At 40.3% G+C, this 20,496-nt stretch overlaps 1 protein-coding gene across 11 annotated transcripts in view; it reads right to left on the reverse strand.

The window, feature by feature from the left end:
• KRBOX4 (KRAB box domain containing 4) overlaps positions 1-20,496 on the reverse strand; it is a 41,428-nt gene that overhangs the window by 10,123 nt on the left and 10,809 nt on the right. Inside the window, exons 4-8 of one of the 11 annotated variants that reach the window (XR_004058397.1) lie at positions 14,802-14,928; positions 14,354-14,464; positions 6,096-6,139; positions 5,044-5,258; positions 4,426-4,533 (exon numbers count right to left, since the gene is read on the reverse strand). Coding sequence is in view for 10 of the 11 variants with exons in the window: in XM_030934293.1 (XP_030790153.1) it covers positions 4,319-4,530; positions 14,354-14,464; positions 14,802-14,928 (450 nt within the window). In the remaining variant the exon portion in view is untranslated. Of the gene's footprint in view, positions 1-2,604; positions 5,259-6,095; positions 6,140-10,254; positions 13,824-14,353; positions 14,465-14,801; positions 14,929-20,496 lie in introns of those variants that run through there. The other 10 variants (XM_030934302.1, XM_030934301.1, XM_030934298.1 and 7 more) reach the window with 10 other exon arrangements.

The following is a 20,496-nucleotide window of genomic DNA, read 5'->3' on the forward strand; positions in this document are numbered from 1 at the left end:
TACATGGAAATGAGGGTCTGGTTATTACTTTCTTATTCAACATTTAAATCCAAGACAAAAATGAGAAGATACTAAATTACCACATAAGATGTTCCCTCCTCTCTTCCATTGGGTGAGGTATAGAGGGATGAAAGACATCGCAGAGGAACACAGATTGTCTGCATGGTGCCACACGGAATGTGTATCAGTGGCTAATGCTTGCTATATTTCTTGTTTTCCAAGAGTTTTAAGTAAACAAACTCCTTATGATTTTGCTTTTTCTTCTGTAAAATATCAGAGGGTATGTGTGATTGGTGGAGGTGGGACTGTCATCATCTTCCCTACTTAATAGTATTGCCATGAGAATCAGTGGAATTCATCAATGTAACGCTTTTATAAAATGAAAAGCCTTTACTTTCATAACAAATCAATATTAAGAGATACTCACCACAGTGCATTTTGTGAGCTGGTGACAGGGAATACGGAAAAAAGAGGAAAAGAGAAAATAGTTATCCAATAGCAATCACTGGTATCAGAATTTATATGTGGTTTCTGAAGGTTTGGGTTTTTGTCAGTTTGTTCTTCTTACCCATGGGACCTTGAGTTACTCACTACAGTGTTTTCTCATATGTAAAATCTGGTATCTTCCAATTTAGGTCACAGGATTTGTGAGGATGAAGTGTAAAAGCAAGATGATGTTTTAGCTCTCATTAGAAAATCACTCTCCCAGTTAAAATCCTAAGATACACTTTCTCAACGTTGTAGAATATATTCTTCTAACAATGAGATCAAACAGACAACCATATGGAAAATAGAGAATATGTGTAGCCTTTTCAAAATGGGATGATGTGTGCAGAATAGAAAGTAGTAGAATAGTGTAATATATTGAAAATAAAACTGAATAGAAAAATAAGGAGGGATAAAGAAAACTACATAAAAGACATTTTAAATAATTCTTCTTGGTAGTTTCTTGAAATTTAAGAGTATAATCAGAAGCATTAAAAAATCAATAATTTTAGTTCCAAATATAAGTGTTAATAGTAGGGTGTAGTTTCTTCCTTCTCTTTTCTTCCTTTTTTGTGTATTTCTCTCCACATGTGAGAATAAACACAGGCAAGATAGAAATGTAATATAAATATATACACATGTATCTAACTTTTTACTAATAAAAAATTTGCCTATATTCCTACAACCCAGAGACACTGAACTCATAATGGCGCATATTGCATATCCTTTTTTTTTTTTTTTTTTTTTTTTGAGATGGAATGTCACTCTGTTGCCCAGGCTAGAGTGCAGTGGCGCGATCTCAGCTCACCGCAACCTCCTCCTCTTGGGTTCAAGGGATTCTCCTGCCTCAGGCTCCCGAGTAGCTGGGATTACAGGCACACGCTGCCACACCTGGCTAATTTTTGTATTTTTAGTAGAGACGGGGTTTCGCCATGTTGGCCAGGCTGGTCTCCAACTCCTGACCTCAGGTGATTCAACCGCTTTGGCCTCCCAAAGTGCTAGGATTGCAGGCATGAGCCACCACGCCCGGCCATATCCTTCTTATATATGCCGTTTTACAACACAAATCATAGTTTTATAGTCTTAGTTTACTAAGAACATTTTCCAAACTCCTTAAAATATGAATACATTAAGGGAAGCATGATTCCAATTTATGAATATATCAAGTTACTCAATCACCTATTACTGGATACTCAAGTTGCTTATTTTTATTTCAATTAATATTGCTCTTATAGGATCTTTCCTAGAAATTCTGAACCTCCTATTGCCCCACCATAATTACTTTTTTGAGAATAAATTTTGACTTTTCAAGAAAAGTATCCCAGAAGAGTATCTTTCTCCATAAGATGCTTCCACTTTTGTACTGATGACAGAGAAAATACATGTGCAAGGTCTATTTGAGAATCCTGCTGGTTCATGTGCTCTCAAACTAATCTATTTAGGGATTATCTATTTACAGATAAGCTTGGAGATTGGCCTAGTAAGGATTAATATGTTTTTCCTCTGTCCTCCTGATTATAAAATATATTTATACTTTCAGAAGCTTTTAAACCTGTTCTACAGAGAATATGTGTATAATTTATAATTGAGTGCTTGACTGTAACCCCTGTGATCTTTTCTATAAAATGGATGATGACATATCTGAGACATGATTTTCCTTATATTATACAGGAAAACTGGGTTATCAAATTTATTAAATTGATGTTTGCTGAACATAAGTGCTCTGATATAAGATGACACCTCACTTCTTTCCAAAGGCATTCCAGTGTTTGCTATCTTCATGGTTTCTACCCTTCATAAATTATTTGATGTACAATGTACTAAAACTCATGAGTAAGGAATTTATCATTTATTGGCTGGTCACAGTGGCTCACACCTGTAATTCTAGCACTCTGGGAGGCTGAGGTGGGCAGATCACTTGAGCCCAGGAGTTCGAGACTAGCTTGGGCAACATGGCGAAACCCCATCTACAAAAAATACAAAAATTAGCTGGGTGTAGAGGCAGGTGCTTGTAGTCCCCACTACTCGGGAGGCTGAGGTGGGAGGATAACCTGAGCCTGGGAAGTCGAAGCTCTGGTGAGCCGTGATCATGCCACTGCATCCCAGCCTAAGTGACAGAGTGAGAACTTGTCTCAAAATAAATACATAAATAAATAATTTATCATTTATTGAATGATTTAACTTTTGAGTTTTCTTACATCTACCAAAGGCTAAATGATATCTGAGGGCTTTTTTAAAAAAATGTATATTAGATTTACATGATTACACTCAATGAATTCTTTGATGCACAATATGGCAATGTACAGTAGTCCTCCCTTATCCATGGGGCATATGTTCCAAGATCCCTAGCGGATGCCTGAAACTGTGAATAGTACCGAACCTGATTGCTGTCAGAACCCATTTCTATTCATGCCTTCCACCCACAAATTTAATGTCTTTTTCATCTTAGCATTTATCATGCACTGTGGCCATAACTTTTGCAGTTTGAGATGTGACAACAAAACTAGCACAAATTTCTTTTTCCTTCTTCACAATTTCCTGGACAGAAGACTCATTCTTACTATAAATCTTAACAACCTCAGCATACATTTTGTTTCTTTATTAAGTCAAGAACTTTAACCATTTCACTTTAAGGAAGCACTTTATAACTTATTTTTGGCGTATGCAAATTGCCAACATCACTACTCTTGCACTTTGGGGTCATTATACAGTAAGGGTAGCTTTAATGCAAGCACTGCAATCCCATGACAGTCAATCTGACAACTGAGACAGCTAAGGGACTAATGGGCAGGTAGCATATACAGCATGGATATAATACTGGACAAAAGGATGATTCAGGCTGGGTGCAGTGGCTCACGCCTGTAATTCCAGCATTTTGGGAGGCTGAGGCAGGCAGATCATTTGAGGTCAGGAGTTCAAGACCAGGCTGGCCAACATGGTGAAACTCTGTCTCTACTAAAAATACAAAATTAGCTGGGTATGGTGGCATGTGCCTGTAATCCCAGCTATTCGGGAGGCTGAGGCAGGAGAATCGGTTGAACCCGGGAGGTGGAGGTTGCAGTGAGCCAAGATTGTGCCACTGCACTCCAGTCTGGATGACAGAGCAAGACTGTCTCAAAAAAAAAAAAAAAAAAAAAAAAAGATTCACTGATTTCCATCCTGAGCAGGAAACAGCAGGACAGTGTAAAATTTCATCACACTACTCACAATAGCATGCAACTTACGCATTTATGTTCTGTGACATACAATGAGAGTTGATTTAACACTAAAAGATTTCCCACATTTATTACATTTGTAAGGTTTCTCCCATATGAATGATCTGATGTTTAATGAGAGTTGACTTCCCACTAAAGGCTTTCTCACAGACACTGCATTTATAGGGTCTCTCTCCATATGAATTTTCTTATGTTTAACAAGTGGTGCCTTCTGGATAAAGGTTTTTCCACATTCACGGCATTCATAGGGCTTCTCCCCTGTGTGAGTTCTCTGGTGTGCTATGAGGGTTGACTTCTGGCTGAAGGCTTTTGCACATTCACAGCACTCATAAGGTTTCTCTCCGGTGTGAGTTCTTTGATGTACAACTAAGTTTGCTTTCTGGATAAACACTTTTCCACATTCAGTACATTTGTAGAGTTTCTCCCCAGTTTGACTTCTCTGACTTTTTCTAAGGGCTTGCTTTTGGTGGAGGGCTTTCCCTCGTTGATTTGGGTCAAAAAATCTCTCTGCAGGTTGAGCTTTATGAAGATTAGAATGGAGGCATACTTTCCAATATGCCTTACATCCATCATCTTTCTTTCTTACATAGCTTCTATTTTGACTAAGAAAGTTTAAATTATGTTTTGAATGCCTTTTCCCATGAATAATATTTAGGGAGTCTTTGTCTTACAGAATCAAATTCTGTGCTCAGATAAATGCTTTTTCTACATGTTCTGGATTCTTGACCACTTTCATCCTTCAGTGTTTCCTTGCCTATGAATGCAGCTTGCCACAGAAGTTTGTCTTGGCTTTCCTTGTAGCAATCTATCTGCTCATCAACTTGCCAGACTTCTAGAAGAAAATGAATGAATCATCAAACTTGTTAAGTCTTTCCACTGGAATATTATGGAATAACATTAATCCCTAAATGCCCAAGCAGTGAACTCCTATCAACATGACTTGAGCTGATGTGGATGGACCCTCCCCATGTCCCACCACCACCACCTCCCCTGAGTGCAAGTACAAAGAAATGCTGGCTCAAATTTAACAAAAATAATTTAATATGCAGCCAAGCTCAAACCAGAAAATAAATTTATTATGTGACAAAAATGAAGAAGAAATTTAAAGTGAGGGGGTGAACAGAAATTGAAGCTGTGTGGCTTTGCAGTTGGGGGACTAAGGCTCTAATCATGAGTGTGAAGTGAATTCTAGGCCACAGGGCACAACTGTGCAGAGAATTAGAATTGAGCTACCTGGTTAAAGCTGGGAGTCACAAAGGACATCTCTGTGTGTAAAATAGGAACTAGAAAGATGTCACCCACTGGCTAATGAAAATGTTAAGAAGAATCAGGGGTTACTTACAAGAAGTCAGAACCACAGTCCTGTACCACATGTAGGAGTGCATTCCAAATGGACATTTGAAGTATAATACAAAACCCCCGAAGCTGATAAATTCACCTATAAATTGTTCCTGCATTAGTGAAACCAGTGGGCCCCAGCAGTGGCAATCCAAATAGTTCTGCAGTGATGCTTTCATAGCTTAGGGTACACAGAATTTCCATGGAAAATAACTCTCACTGAAAAGGAGTTCACAGTAAAAAAAATTACAAACTTCAAAAGGAAATGAACCACAATGAGTTGAAAACTTATGTCTACAGAAAAGCCTGCACATGATGTTTATAGCAGCTTCATTCATAATGGCCCCAAACTGGAAGCAACCAAGATGTCCTTCAATAGGTGAATGGATAAACAAAGTGATCCACAATGGAATATTATTCAGCAATAAAAAGAAATGGGCTATCAAGCCATGGACATGGAGGAAACTTAAATGCATATTGCTATTTGAAAGAAGCCAGTCTGAAAAGGCTACATACTATATGATTCCAACTATATGACATTCTAGAAAAGGCAAAACTATAGAGATAGTAAAAAGATCAGTACTTGCCAGGAGAGAGTGAAAAAGGGATGAAAAAGCAAAGCACAGGGGATTTTTAGGGCGGTAAAACTATTCTGTATGAAACAGTAATGGTGGATTTTTATGCATTTGACACAACCCATAGAACTGAACAACACAAAGAGTGAACCTTAATGTAAGATGTGACTTTAGTTAATAATAATGTATTCATTCACCAGTTGTAACACATGTACCATACTAATGCAAGATGTTACTATTAGGGGAAATTGGCGGGGTGGGGGTGGGTAGAGAGAGGTATAAGGAAACTCTCTGTAGAGAGATGTGTAAAGGGATGGAGATATACCATGAAAACCTAACCAAAAGAAAGCTGGAGAAATTACATTAATTTCAGACAATGACTTCAGAACAAGAAGGATTTTCTGGCACAAAGAGGGACATTACAAAATGATAAAACAGTCAATTCTTTGAGAAGAAATAACAATCCTAAAAGTGTATGTACCTAATAACAGCACTTCAAAATACATGAGGCAAAAATGGATACATCTGAAAGAGAAACAGACAAATCCACAATTATTGTTGGAGACTTCAACACTTTCTCTCAATAATTGATAGAACAAGTAGACAGAAAACCAGCAAGGATATAGATAATCTGAACAGCACCATCAACCAACTTCACCTAATTGACATTCAGAGAACACTGCATCCAACAACAGCAGAATATACATTCTTTTCAAGTGCATATGAAACATTCACCAAGATAGAACATATTCTGGGTCTTAAAACAAACCTGTACAAATTTATAAGAAATCATATTATGTGCAATAACAGTATTACAACAAAAATCAATGAGAAAGATACTTGGAAAACCCCAAATATTTGGAAATTTAAAGATATACTTACTTCTAAATAAGTCGTAAGGGGAATTTGAAACTATTTTGAATTAAATGAAAATGCAACATATCATAATTTGTGGGACACAGCAATGAGAGGGATATTTATAGCACTGAATGCATTTATTAGAAATAAAGATCAAGCAGAAGAAAAGAAATAATCAGAGCAGAAATCAATGAAGTTGAAAACAGGAATGTTCTTCAAATGGTGAATGGCTAAACAAACTGTGGTACATCCATTTGGTGGAATATTACTCAGTGACAAAAAGGAAGAAACTCTGGGTACTCACAACAGGATGAATCCAACTGAGAAGTATGCTGAGTGAAAAGAACTAATCCCATAAAGTATCATACTGTATGACCTCATTTATGTAATATTCTTGAAATGACAAAATTATAGAAATGGAGAACAAATTAGTAGTTGCCAGGGCTTAAGAAGAGGTGGGGTGGGAAGGAATGGGTATAGCTATACAAAGGCAATATGAGGGACCCTTGTAGTAATGGAAATGTTCCGTATCTTGACTTTCTCAATGTCAATATCCTTGTTGTGATTTGTAGTATAGTTTTTCAAGATGTCACCATTAGTAGAAACTGGGTAGAATACATGAGATTTATCTTTATTTTTTCCTACAGGGCATGGGAATCTACGATTATCTCAACATAGAATGTTTAATTTAAAAAAAAGTCAAATATTCCAAAGAGAAGGATGGTGAAGTAAAATAACAACAAAAAACCAAAAAGAAGTTTGGTTGGTGGGATGAACAGAAAAGAAATAATAAAATGGTACCTGTAAATCCAATAATATCAATAATTACATGGGAAGTAATGGTCTAAAGGAGAAAAAACACAATCATAGGAATTGATCCATAAAAATAATTTATAACATCCATTCATAATAAAAAAAACTTTCAGAAAATCAGGATTAGAAGGAAATATCCTTAACCTTTTTCAGGCCATTATGAAAAAACCTACAAGTAAAATTAGGCCTAATGGTAAAAGAGTAAATGCTTTTGTCCTAAGATCAGGATCAAGGCAAGTATGTTGCCCTCCCTACCTGAGTCAACATTATACTGAAGATCCTAGCCAGTAAGTACAATAAAGTAAGAAAAAGAAGTAAAGACATCCAGACTGGGAAAGGAAATAAGCTGTCCTTATTCATAACTACATGATTGTTTATGTAGAAAATACCAAACCATCTATAAAAGAGCTACTAGCACTAATATGTGAGCTTATTAAAAGGTTCCAGGATACAAAGCCAATATGGAAAGATCAATTACACTTCTATAAATTAGCAATGAGCAATAGGAAAATGAAATACAAAACAACTATGTACATACACACACCCCATTTACATTACCTTGAAAGAACATAAAACACAGGGGTAAATTAAACAAAATATGTGCAAGACCTACCTATTCAAAACTATCAAATATTACTGAAATAAAATTTAAAAGACTGAAATAGACAGATATACCATATTTTGCTTTAGAAGACTCAATATTGCACATCAATTATCCACAGATTCCATACAATGTCAAAACCCCCTGCAGGCTTTTTTGCAAAAATTGACAAGCTGATTCTAAAATTTCTAGGAAAATACCAAGGACCTAGACTAGCTACAACATTACAAAAAGGAAGAACAAAGTAAGAGGACTCATACTACCTGATTTAAACACATAATATAAGGCTACAGTAATTAAGACATGTGGTACAGGTTGTGTATCATTTATCCAAAATGCTTGGAACCAGCAGTGTTTTTGGATTTCAGATTTTTTTTGGTTTCCAGAATGTTTACATTATATATTTACTGGTTCAGTAGCCTAACCTGAAAACATGAAATCTGAAATGCTTCAATGAGCATTTCCTTTGGATGCCACGTCGGTGTTCAAGAAATTTTGGCTTTTGGAGCATTTAGGATTTTGGATTTCTGGATTAGGGATACTCAACCTGTATTGGTGTACAGAGTGACACATACGTTCAAATACTTTTCAAAAAGGATGCCAAAGTAAGTTAATTAAGAAAGAACAGTCTGGAATAGACTGAATATTTGATAGTAACTTATCTTTCTTACTTAAACCTCTCTTCTGCTCTGGTTAATCTGCTATTAAGTCTATATATGAAATTCTTTTTTTGTTGTTGCTTTTTAAATTTTGTGTTTCTTTTATATATATATTAAATTCTTAATTTTCAGTTTTCATTAGATTATTTTATATATCCCAGTTCCCCAGTGAAATTCTTAATATTAACATTTTTTTTTGAGACAGAGTCTTGCTCTGTTGCCAAGGCTGGAGTGCTGGAGTGCTGGAGTGCAGCAGTGCGGTCTTGGCTTACTGCAACCCCTGCCTCCTGGGTTCAAGCAATTCTTATGCCTCAGCCTCCCAAGTAGCTAGGACTACAGGTGCGCACCACCATGCCCAGCTAATTTTTTAGTAAAGACGGGGTCTCACTATGTTGCCCTGGCTGGTCTCAATCACCTGGGCTCAAGGGATCCTCCTGCCTCAGCCTCCCAAAGTGCTGGGATTATAGGTGTGAGGCACCACACCTGGCATCATTTTAAAGTAGATGTCAAATAATAAATGGATCACTTGTTGATCTGAGAAAAAGAAAGAATATTATTTTCAAAAATATTACTGGAACAATTGGAAATGCATATGTAAAAATAATATAAAAATATGTTGACCCTTACCTCACACCAGATACAAAAATTAAGTCATTAACAGTCATAGACTTAAATATAAGAACTAAAATTATGAATCTCCTGGAAGAAAACATACAGAAAAAATCTCTGTTACCCTGGATTAGTGAGAGATTTTCTTTTTCTTTTTTTTTTTTTTTTGAGGCGGAGTCTCGCTCTGTCGCCCAGGCTGGAGTGCAGTGGCCGGATCTCGGCTCACTGCAAGCTCCGCCTCCCGGGTTCACGCCATTCTCCTGCCTCAGCCTCCCGAGTAGCTGGGACTACAGGCGCCCGCCACCTCGCCCGGCTAGTTTTTTGTATTTTTTAGTAGAGACGGGGTTTCACTGTGTTAGCCAGGATGGTCTCGATCTCCTGACCTCGTGATCCGCCCGTCTCGGCCTCCCAAAGTGCTGGGATTACAGGCTTGAGCCACCGCGCCCGGCCTAGTGAGAGATTTTCTAAAGAGGACACAAAAAGCATGAACCATAAAAGAAAAATTTAATAAATCGGACTTTATAAAAACAGAAACATTTGTTTTTCAAAAGATACTGTTATGAACAAACAAGCCACAGCCTAGGAGTAAATACTTGCAAAACACATAGCTGGTCAGGACTTATATCCACAATATATAAATAACTCTCACAATTTAATAACAAACAATGGCAAAAGATTACAATAGACACTTCACCACAGAACATATACAGATGGCGAATAAGCACATGAAAACATGCTCAACATCACTGATCATTACAGAAATGCAAATTTAAATCACAATGAGATCCCCCTATATACCTACTAGAAAGGTGTGTTGTTGGTGGGAAAACAAAATAGTACAGCCACACTAGAAAACAGTTTGGCAATATCTTATTATTATTTTTTGAGAGACAGAGTCTCACTGTGTCGCCCAGGCTGGAGTAGAGTGGCATGATCTCGGCTCACCGCAACCTCTACCTCCTGGGTTCAAGCAATTCTCCTGCCTCAGCTTCCCAAGTAGCTGGGATTACAGGCATGTGCCACCACACCCAGCTAATTTTTGTATTTTTAGTAGAGATGGGGTTTCACTATATGTTGGCCAGGCTCGTCTCAAATTCCTGACCTTAAGTGATCCGCTCGCCTTGGCCTCCCAAAGTGCTGGGAGCACAGGCGTGAGGCACCACACCCGGCCCAATGTCTTATAAAGTTAAACATATGCTTACCATATGGCCAAGCAATCTCACTCCAGATATTTACCCAAGAGATATGAAAACACAGATCCACAGAAATGTCTGTACAAGAATGTTTGCCAGCTTCATTCATAATAACCAAAAAAAAAACCCGGGACAATTCAAATGTGCATTAACTCATCCATCGACAGACAAACTGGAATACTACTCAGCTATCAAAAGGAACAAAATGATACATGCCACAACATGGATGAACCTAAAATACATTAAGGTAAGTGAAAGAAGCCAGCCACATGACATTCTAGAAAGAATCAAACTAGAAGGAAAAGAGGTCAAGCCTGGGATGAGGAGAGAGACTGAATTATAAAAGGAAACATGGAGTTTTTTGTGGGGGATGAAAATGTCCAATACTTTTATTGTAGTAGTAGTAATTACACAGCTACATATTCATCAAAACTATACAACTGTACACCTAAGAAAGATAAATTTCATGGTATGTACATTATACCTTAATCAATTTCATTTGAAAAAATAAAAGGAATGCAGTCACATCAACATAAATATATAATGATCACATATAAAAACACATATAGAAAATTATGTTCAAACATTAACATGTATGGCCAAAGATCATATGGTGCCATAAGGGCATTTTGTTTTATTAAAATACTTCATGAGTACTAATGATAAAGTACTAACAAATATTGAACTCTAATTAATGATATGCCTGTGGAGGTACTTAGGGGTTAAGGGTACTGATCTCTGTAACTTCCTTTGAAACGCACTATAAAAAAATAAATCGAATTGATGGAAATTGGAGGAATTGGCAGATGGACAGGGGATAAATATAGCAAAATGTTTATAGTTATTATAAATCTGGGTGGAGGTATTATATGGGTGTTCAATCTACAATTCTTTTACTTGTTTTATATAAAAGTTTTCATAATAAAATGTTGGGGGAAGCTAGATAAAAAACAGCAAAGTAAATTGAAAGTAAGTAGGAAAAAGAAAATAAAAGTAAAAGAAATCAATAAAACAGAAAAATGGTAGAGAAAATTAACAAAGCTAAAACTTCTATGAAAAGATCAACAAACTTGAAATAAATTTCAGTTTGTACTACTACATGAGACTGGACAGTTTTCATTACTGTAATGAGGCTACTCTTGAAAGGAACAGTTCCCAGAAGATTTTTATTATCTCAGAAAGACCAGTGAACTTATGGGACCAGCCAGAGGTTTCATCCAGGAGACAGAGGGAAAAATATAGTTCCTGAAATAGATTCAAGTATGGAGAAACAGGGAAGAAAGTCAAGTTGCTTTCTGCTGCATTCTGCTTCCAACCCTGGGAGTTTGGAGAGCTGTCTAGGAGTGAGTCCATGTGCGCCTGTCTTTCCATCCCATCCTGCTCGCATGCTCATTGCTGTCTCCTATTTCCTTGCAATTCCTCTCAGCAGATATTTCAAGTAGTGGATCTTAACCAAAGATGGGCATCAGAACCCTCTGGAGTGTCACTCAAAATGCACATAACCAGGCCTACCCTAGGCTTTCTGAAACAATTTCTACAGTGGGGCCTACTCATGAGTATTCTGACAGATCCACAGGTAACTATGTAATACATCTCTGGTTAACAACCACTACATTAAATTAAAGAAAACTTTTTTATGGATAATAACAACAATAAAAACAGTGATAACATTTGTTGAGTGTTTCCTCTATGCCAGGCACCCTTTTAGGTGCTTTACATGGATCAACTCATTAATTTCTGAAAATCATTCAGTTCTATCATTAGCCCCACAACAGGTAGAGAGGCCAACCAATGTGTACACAGTGATAGCTAGTGAGGAAAGTGGCCAGAATTCCAGTCCAGGCTATGTGGCTCCACAGTCCATGCTCTTAGCCACTTGTATGTGGATGAATAACAAAGCTCCTTCCTCTGCCCAGGTCCAAATTAATCAGTGCAATATTTATTGAATGTCTTCCACCAGTCCCACACTGGAACAAGTCAGAACAAGATGTAGGCTCTTATGTCTAGGGGTTGTGTTCGAGCTAAAGAAATGAGCCACTGGCACTTAGCTATATATTTTTTTAAGTTACCATATGAAATGCATATGGTAACTTAAAGTTACAAATGTAACCAATAAAGGAACTAAAAATGAGAAAGTTTATTTAAAGTTACAAATGTAACCAATAAAGGAACTAAAAATGAGCATATAACAAACTTGTGAAGAGCTGGGGAGTGGAAGGCCAAAGTGTGAGGGAAATCCTTACTTTTCATAGGGGGAAGATAAAACTGAAAACCCATAAAATGCAGATATAAAGGTATTCCCTAAACCTATGGAGGTGCTCACCAGAACCAAAAAGAGAAATCTTTAGAAGAAGCTGCCCTTGGGGGGGTGTGATTGGGAATGCACCTAAGATTACTTTTTAGCCTATACTGTTCTGCACTCTTAGACTGAATATATAAATGTCTGTATTTTAATATAATAGTTTTTCTTATGAGGGAATCGGGACTCAGGAGGGTAGACTGTGCCTGAATTTGCTTTTCCTCCCTTCTAGGATAGCACTGAAATCAGAACAAGACACACAGTCATTACAATTCCAGGCATCACTGGAAGAAAGGAAGCATACCATCAGCACACTAGAAATCCTGATGAATCTCTAAGCAGCAGATATGGAATTACACTGAGCAACAAAGAGGTTATCATCACCCAAAACATTCCTGGAGGAAGCTACAGAATGGTGGGAGCCACAAATGCCAGCACAGGGAGGATCTCAGAGAACAGGTGTGTGTGCTGAGGAGTGGGTTCTGGAGGAAGCCATCTGAGGAGTCCTTGGGGCCAGCACCTGACTACAGCTGATGCTCTGAAATTAATCTCTAATGAGCAGTGATTCTCAAGCTTTACTGTGTCTATGGGGTCCCTGGGGAGCTTGTTGAAATGCACATTCTCCTTCAGAAAATCTAGAGTGGGGCCTCAGATTCTGATTTTCTACTTAGTGCCCCAACAATGCCCAGGCTGCTGGTTCATGGATCACCCTCTGAAGAGTAACAGCATTCTAAACAGGCTTCTTTGCCATGGGCCAGTGAAGGGGGTACTATGAAGGGGAGAGAAAGAGCAGACCAGTGTATCAGAAGAGTTTCTGGATCCTTGTAGGCAGCCCACAGGAAAAACAGACACGGAAAAAGCAGCTCTATGCAGGACTAAAATATGATTCACTGAAGTATTCCACCTTGGGAGTAATGTCCTCTCGAGTGTGTTTATTTTTTGAATAAGTAAAGAGATAATAACAAAAACAAGAGTTGAGTGGGAAGGATGTATTGAAAAATGGAGGAATCTGATAACAAGTAGTATGAAGTCAGATTTGTAACAGTCTGAGAAGAAATAAGTAGAGAAAACAGAAAATGGTGTGAGGTTTACAGTGTTAACCACAAAGTGAGAGCAGGCAAGAACGTGGTGGGTACCTGGCTGGGTAAAGGTCACTGGCAAAGCTTTGGTGTCCATACTGAGTCCAAAAAAAAAAAAAAAAAACAACAGGTATGATAATCTACCTTAGGCTAAAAAACAAAAGCAAAAACAAAAAACAAACAAACAAACAAAAAAGCAATCCAAATTTCAGCCCGAAAGGGCCCACAGTATGCTCAATAAAGAGGAAATGCTGACATCTATTAATACATCTACTATGGTGAAAATACAAAAGGCCAAGAAGGTGGGAGAATAAGTCTTAAAAGCTTCCAGAAAGGTGGTGGGAGAGGAATGAGAAGAGGCTTGGCACTTCTCACTAACAAGCCAGGAGGCTGGAAGGTACAAATGGGATCTCAGAACAAGAGTGGCCACAATCTATGTGAACGCCAAGCAAAGAACGCAGAGACTGTAACCGGCGGCCAGGCAGAGGCCTCATTTGGACATGACAACAGTTCCGCTCAGAGCCTAGGCATGTCCACAAGTCCGGGGCTCTCAGAAGAGCTCCTGAGTGCATCCCAGAGGCCAAGCTGTCACCAACCAACCCGGTCTCCTTTCCCCGGCCTGACTCACCTGGCCTGTCCTCACCTGCACAGGTCCGTACCGGGGTCCCTCCATCTGCCATCCAGGACTCTTCTCCTGGTCCCAACCTGAAGATCACATCTGGCTTTGCAACTAGATACCCTGTTCAGGGGACATGACAAAGGACTTCGTTATTAATGCTGAGAAACTCCAGAACCTAGGCCAACCCCTGCAGGCTGAAGGTGGCATGGCCTCGGTGATGGCCCCATGCACACAGCTATCTGCCCCTCAGTAGAGAACATTCACATAGCAAGCAAGGGCACCAATATGCTCTCCAGAGTCCAACGGGGACTACGAATACTACACAGTGGGCTGTAACCCAAACTCACTGAGGGTGGTAACCCACACTCATGGTTCCTAGGCCCCGGAGCTTGGAGCAGCTGAGAAAGAAACACAGTACTGGGGGCATTGCGCATCACCCCGTGGCACGGTCCCTCACCCACGGACACCAGGTGGCTGTAGTTCTCAAGCATGACATCCCTGTAGAGGTTCTTCTGGGCAGAGTCCAGTTGCTGCCACTCCTCCAGGGTGAAGTCCACAAACACGTCCTTGAAGGTCAATGATTCCTGTAATGGCACATTCCTCTTTAGCATGCCAGGACCAGCCTGGGGCACCGGGACATGGCACCTCACGCACATGGAGGGCTTACTCTGTGCCCTCTAGGAGAAACTTGACAGATGAAGAGTGTGAGGCGCACAGAGCCTAAGTAACTAGCCCAGGTCACACAGCCAGGAATGAGGGAGTCGAATCCATGCGGTCTGGCTCCCGCATCCACACTGGCCTTTTTTTTTTTTTTGAGACTGAGTCTTGCTCTGTCACCCAGGCTGGAGTGCAGTGGCGTAATCTCGGCTCACTGCAACCTCTGCCTCCCGGGTTCAAGCAATTCTCCTGCCTCAGCCTCCAGAGTTGCTGGGACTACAGGAGCCCACCACCATGCCCGGCTAATTTTTGTATTTTTAGTACAGACGGGGTTTCACCATGTTGGCCAGGCTGGTCTCGAACCCCTGACCTTGTGATCTGCCCGCCTTGGCCTCCCAAAGTGCTGGGATTACAGGCGTGAGCCATCGTGCCTGGCCTGGCCTTTCTTATATAATTGTTCTTATGCCAGTCACTAGGCAGTTTGGCATAGTATATTACATAGAGTATCTACATGACTAAAATCATTTTGAACTTTATAGGAGAAACAGGGTATGAGAAATATCTCACCCTGGAAATTCATTCATTCAACACATGTTTACTGAATAGAGGCCAGGCTGGTAAGTCCTGTGAAGTAAAGACTGATACAAAACCACACCTCTTAAACTCAAGGAGCTTCAGTTTAGTGGAGGGAGAAAAGCGACACTTAGACACTCATAGATGAAACCGAGGCAGCGAAGAAGCCTGCCTCAGAGGGACAGTGACAGATGTAGGACAGGGTCTGGGTGGTCCACAAAGGAGGAAGTCAGTCCTGCCTGGGGCTGACAGAGCAGGCTTTGCAGGGGACACAGAGCTACAACGAACAGTTCTAAACAGAGCTAATCAATCATGACAAACCGTTCTAACCTTCGCTCATCAATCATGAAACAAAGAACAGGAAGCCAGAGGTCTGTGGCCCGGGCAGCTGACTGAGGCAAAAGGGGAAAGGTCTGTGCTTGGCCTTGTCACCACCAAACAAGAACTCACTTCTACAAGGGCCCCAATTCCTCGCAAAGACTAATAACCCACCTGTTTCTGCTCCAGATCCCATCCTGTCACACCCACACTTGGTGGCCTTCAATTCAAGCCACTCGTTGCACCCGTAAGACCCAAATCAGCCACAGTGGCACTAGTTTACCCAGCTGTGCAGGAGAGGGGACAGGAAAGCCAGCCTGCCAGAGGGCAGTGACAGGCAGGTTTCTCCAGCAGGAGGGCTTCTCAGAGCAATCCAGGAGCTCTTAGCCCAAACTGCCCCTCCCTCGTGATAGCTCTGGTGCCAGGGAACAAAACCACACTGCTGAGTGCTAGGATGATGTTGCTTGGAAGCTCTAACCTGTTCCATAGACCAGTATCTCTTGTAATGGTCCCAGTGGCATGGCTTCCAGGGTCCCAGCAAAAGATGCGCCCAGTTACATATCACTGAGTGACAATGTGCTCAGAAAACCCCAGTCCACGGCTTCCTACCAGCCAGTCAGTTTACTCAGTCCTCCAGTCCAGATGCAGTTTGTTTACCAATCCAGAGTCATTTTTATCTGGAGTAATGTCACCTGGTTTGATATTGTGAAATATATATTTGGTTTTTGTCCTGTCTCCTGGCAAAAGCTCCTGCAACCCTTGGAATAGACTCTGAAGTGATCAAAGTGTCTTTTATATGCTAATGAGATGACTGGTGGCTGGCTGCCCCTAGGTAGCTTCCGAACGGGAGCTGGTCACCAGAAAACCAGACAGGATTAGAGGGTTGGGAATTTCATCTCCATCTTCAAAACTCCTGGGAGGGGAGAGAAGATGAAGGCTGAGTTGATTACCAAGGGCCAATGATGATCATGCCTCTGTGATGAAGCCTCCATAAAAACCCCACTGTGGCTGGGTGTGGTGGCTGGCTCCTATGATCCCAGCACTATGGGTGGCTGAGGAGGGAGGATGACTTGAGGCCAGGAGGTTGGGCCTGCAGTGAGCCAAGATTGCACCACTGTTCTCCAGCCTGGGGGACAGAGCAAGATCTTGTTTCTCAAAAACAACAATAACAACCACCACCAAAGGACTGGGTGGGTTCAGACAGCTTCCACACAGCTGAACACTTGGTGGTTCCCGGATGGTAGTGAGTACAGAGAGGGCATGAAAGGTCCGTGGACCTTCCCACATCCCTTGCCCTATGTATCTCTTCCATCTGGCGGTTCATCTGTATCCTCTGTAATATCCCCCCCGCTTTTTTTTTTTTTTTTTTTTGAGACAGAGTTTCGCTCTTGTTGCCCAGGCTGGAGTGCAATGACGCGATCTTGGCTCACTGCAACCTCTGCCTCCTGGGTTCAAGTGATTCTCCTGCCTCAGCCTCCTGAGTAGCTGGGATTACACGCATGTGTGACCACACCCGGCTAATTTTGTATTTGTAGTAAAGACGAGGTTTCTCCATGTTGGTCAGGCTGGTCTCAAACTCCCGACCTCAGGTGATCCGCCCGCTTTGGCCTCCCAAAATGCTGGGATTACAGGCACGAGCCACCGCGCTTGGCCTGTAATATCCTTTATAACAAATAGGGGAAAGTCAGGGAAACTGAAACTCACTCTGGCAAATTAATCAATCTTCAGGAGGGGTTCATGGGAACCCCCAATTTGTGGCCAATCAGTCAGATGTATAGGTGCCACCCTACTTGTGACTGACATCTCAACTTGGCGCAGTCTTGTGGGACTAAGCCCTCAACCTGTGGGAGCTGACGCTAACTCCAGGTAGATGGTGTCAGAATGGAATTGACTTAAGAGCACACCCAGCTGGTGTCCAGGGAGAACCGCTTGGTATGTGGGGGAACAGCCTGGGGCCTGGGATTACATCTGGTGTCGGAAGTGTTGTGTCAAGTGAGAGTAGACAGTAGGAAAAACTTGGGTTTCCTTCCTTATCTCTCAGACCCAGTAAAACAGCCGTCATTCCATTGTCAGGCTTCCAGTAACACAGAGCTAAACATGACAACGATAATGACAGTTAATAACCATTAACAGATCCTAGAAGTACAGTGTCAGAGATTACTTCATAATAAAAGTATCTTAAATCTCTGCAGAAAAGATGTCATTAGAAAAATCTGGCTAGGCATTTATGGAGGGAAGAAACTCCATAAAAGTAAATTACTCATCTCACTCTGAGCCCCCAAGTAAATTACAGATGGATTAGAGATTTAAATATATACAAGATAACCATAAAAGTGATAGAGAAGTTAAAAGTTTTGATAGTTTTGTGGTGGCTGATAGCCTTTCTAAGCAATCCCCATATTCAGAAAATACATAGCTACAGGGTGATAAACTTGACTACCTAGACATTAGAAATTTCTTTCTTTTCTTTTCTTTTTCTTTCTTTCTTTTTTTTTTTTTTGACAGAGTCTCGCTCTGTTGTCTGTTGACAAGGCTGGAGTGCTGTGGCACTATCTTGGCTCACTGTAACCTCTGCCCCCCAGGTTCAAGCAATTCTCCTGCTTCAGCCTCCCGAGTAGCTGGGATTACACGCATGCACCACCATGCCCGGCTAATTTTTTGTATGTTTAGTAGAGACAGGGTTTCACCATGTTGGCCAGGCTGGTCTCGAACTCCTGACCTCAGGTGATCCACCCGCCTTGGCCTCCCAAAATGCTGGGATTACAGATGTGAGTCACCATGCCCGGCTGCTCCTACTATGCTTTTCTGGACTTTGATTTTTTTCACTTAGACAAAAGTATCCCAGACATTCTTACATATCAGTCAATTTTTATCATGACAGTTCCAGAGGATGGATGTAGCAATTTAACTACTCTCTGGTCCTCCTCGTCCACGTGAAGTTTGTTTACCAATCAGGGGTCATTTTTATCATAAGCAATGCCACCTGGTAGTATAGCTGTCATTCTACCATTACTGGATTCTCAGGAACATGGGACACTTAGGGCTTTCTCCTTCTACTTTTTGCTAGTATGAACAGAACTGCCTTGGAAATCTTTGTGGACATATAAATATTGCACTAGGATGGAGTCCTATCAATGCAACTGCTGATTAAAATAAGAAAAAGAGATCTTTAATAAGTACAGCCAAATTACCTGTCAACCAGCCAGTACTCTCATCCACAGTGACTCTTACCTACCTGTTCAAAGTTTACCACTCTGACAGATAAATGACAGCATGTATGTGAGTTTTAGTGAGGATTATAATCTTTTTGTATGTTTTGAGGCCACTAATATTTCTGTTGCTATGAGTCTTCATTCTGTTGGGTTGTCTTGTCTTATTGATATATTAAAGCTCTAGGGTAAAATTCTAGAAAGGGCATTACTGTGTTAAGGGTATCTGCAATGTAAATGTTGATATATGTAAATCAACTGTTCCACCACAAAATGCCATATACAGTTTATAACTTCTTTGGTGTTTTTTCTACATACTTGACTGTACTAACTGTTATCAACCTTTTTAATGTTTAAGAATATGAAGTATGACACATGGTATACTATTCTACATACATTTCATATTCTTTCAGCTATATATTAGGTGTGATCTTCAATGATTTGTTAGAATTTTAGTGTATAAAAGCAGGTAGATCATTATTATGTATACTTCAAATATTTTTCTCACTTTGATATGGATGTTTGATAATTTTTAAGATTTTCATTGTGCTTAGAAATTTCTAATGTCGGGGCCAGGTGCGGTGGCTCATGCCTGTAATCCCAGCACTTTGAAAGGCCAAGGCAGGTGGATCACTTGAGGTCAGGAGTTCGACACCAGACTGGCCAACATGGTGAAACGTCGTCTCTACTAAAAATATAAAAATTAGCTGGGCATGGTGGCATATGCCTGTAATCCCAGCTACTCGGGAGGCTGAGCAGGAGAATCGCTTGCACCTGGGAGGTGGAGGTTGCAGTGAGCCGACTGTGCCACTGCACTCCAGCCTGGGCGACAGAGCGAGACTCCATCTCAAAAAAAACAAACAAAAAACAAAAACCCCAAAACAGAAAAGCATAGTAGGAGCATATTTTCATTAAAAACAACCTATACAAAATGTTGTGGTTTTGTATATATATAAAACAAAAAAAATTCTGAAAGGCAAACAGTAGAAGGGCTGAAACTGGGTTCATTTGTTGGAATGCAACAGAAAGGGAGGAATGAAAATCAGCCCTGTTTTCCTGGCTTTAAAAACTGGGGACAGTAAACATCTTTGCAAATGGCATCACACTTTTTTCTCAGAAATTGCTTGCCTTATCTTTTTGTCTATATGTCCACCACATTTTGTGTCTTCTTTCATCCTTTTTCATTTTCTATATATGAATCCTTTGCATATCATATGCATTGCATATATTTTCTCTCAGCTTCAAATATGTCTTTTGACTCTATGGGTTTTAACATTTTAATACAGTTTAATCTGACAATCTTTCTTGTTATGGTTTCTAGGTTTCCCATCTTCATTACAAATGTTTCTTCTGATTTCCCATCGTGCTGAAGTGGGTGGCATGGCAAAGAAGGAT

The sequence above is a fragment of the Rhinopithecus roxellana genome, chromosome 7 (genome assembly GCF_007565055.1).
Source record: "Rhinopithecus roxellana isolate Shanxi Qingling chromosome 7, ASM756505v1, whole genome shotgun sequence".
Classification (NCBI taxonomy): domain Eukaryota; kingdom Metazoa; phylum Chordata; class Mammalia; order Primates; family Cercopithecidae; genus Rhinopithecus; species Rhinopithecus roxellana.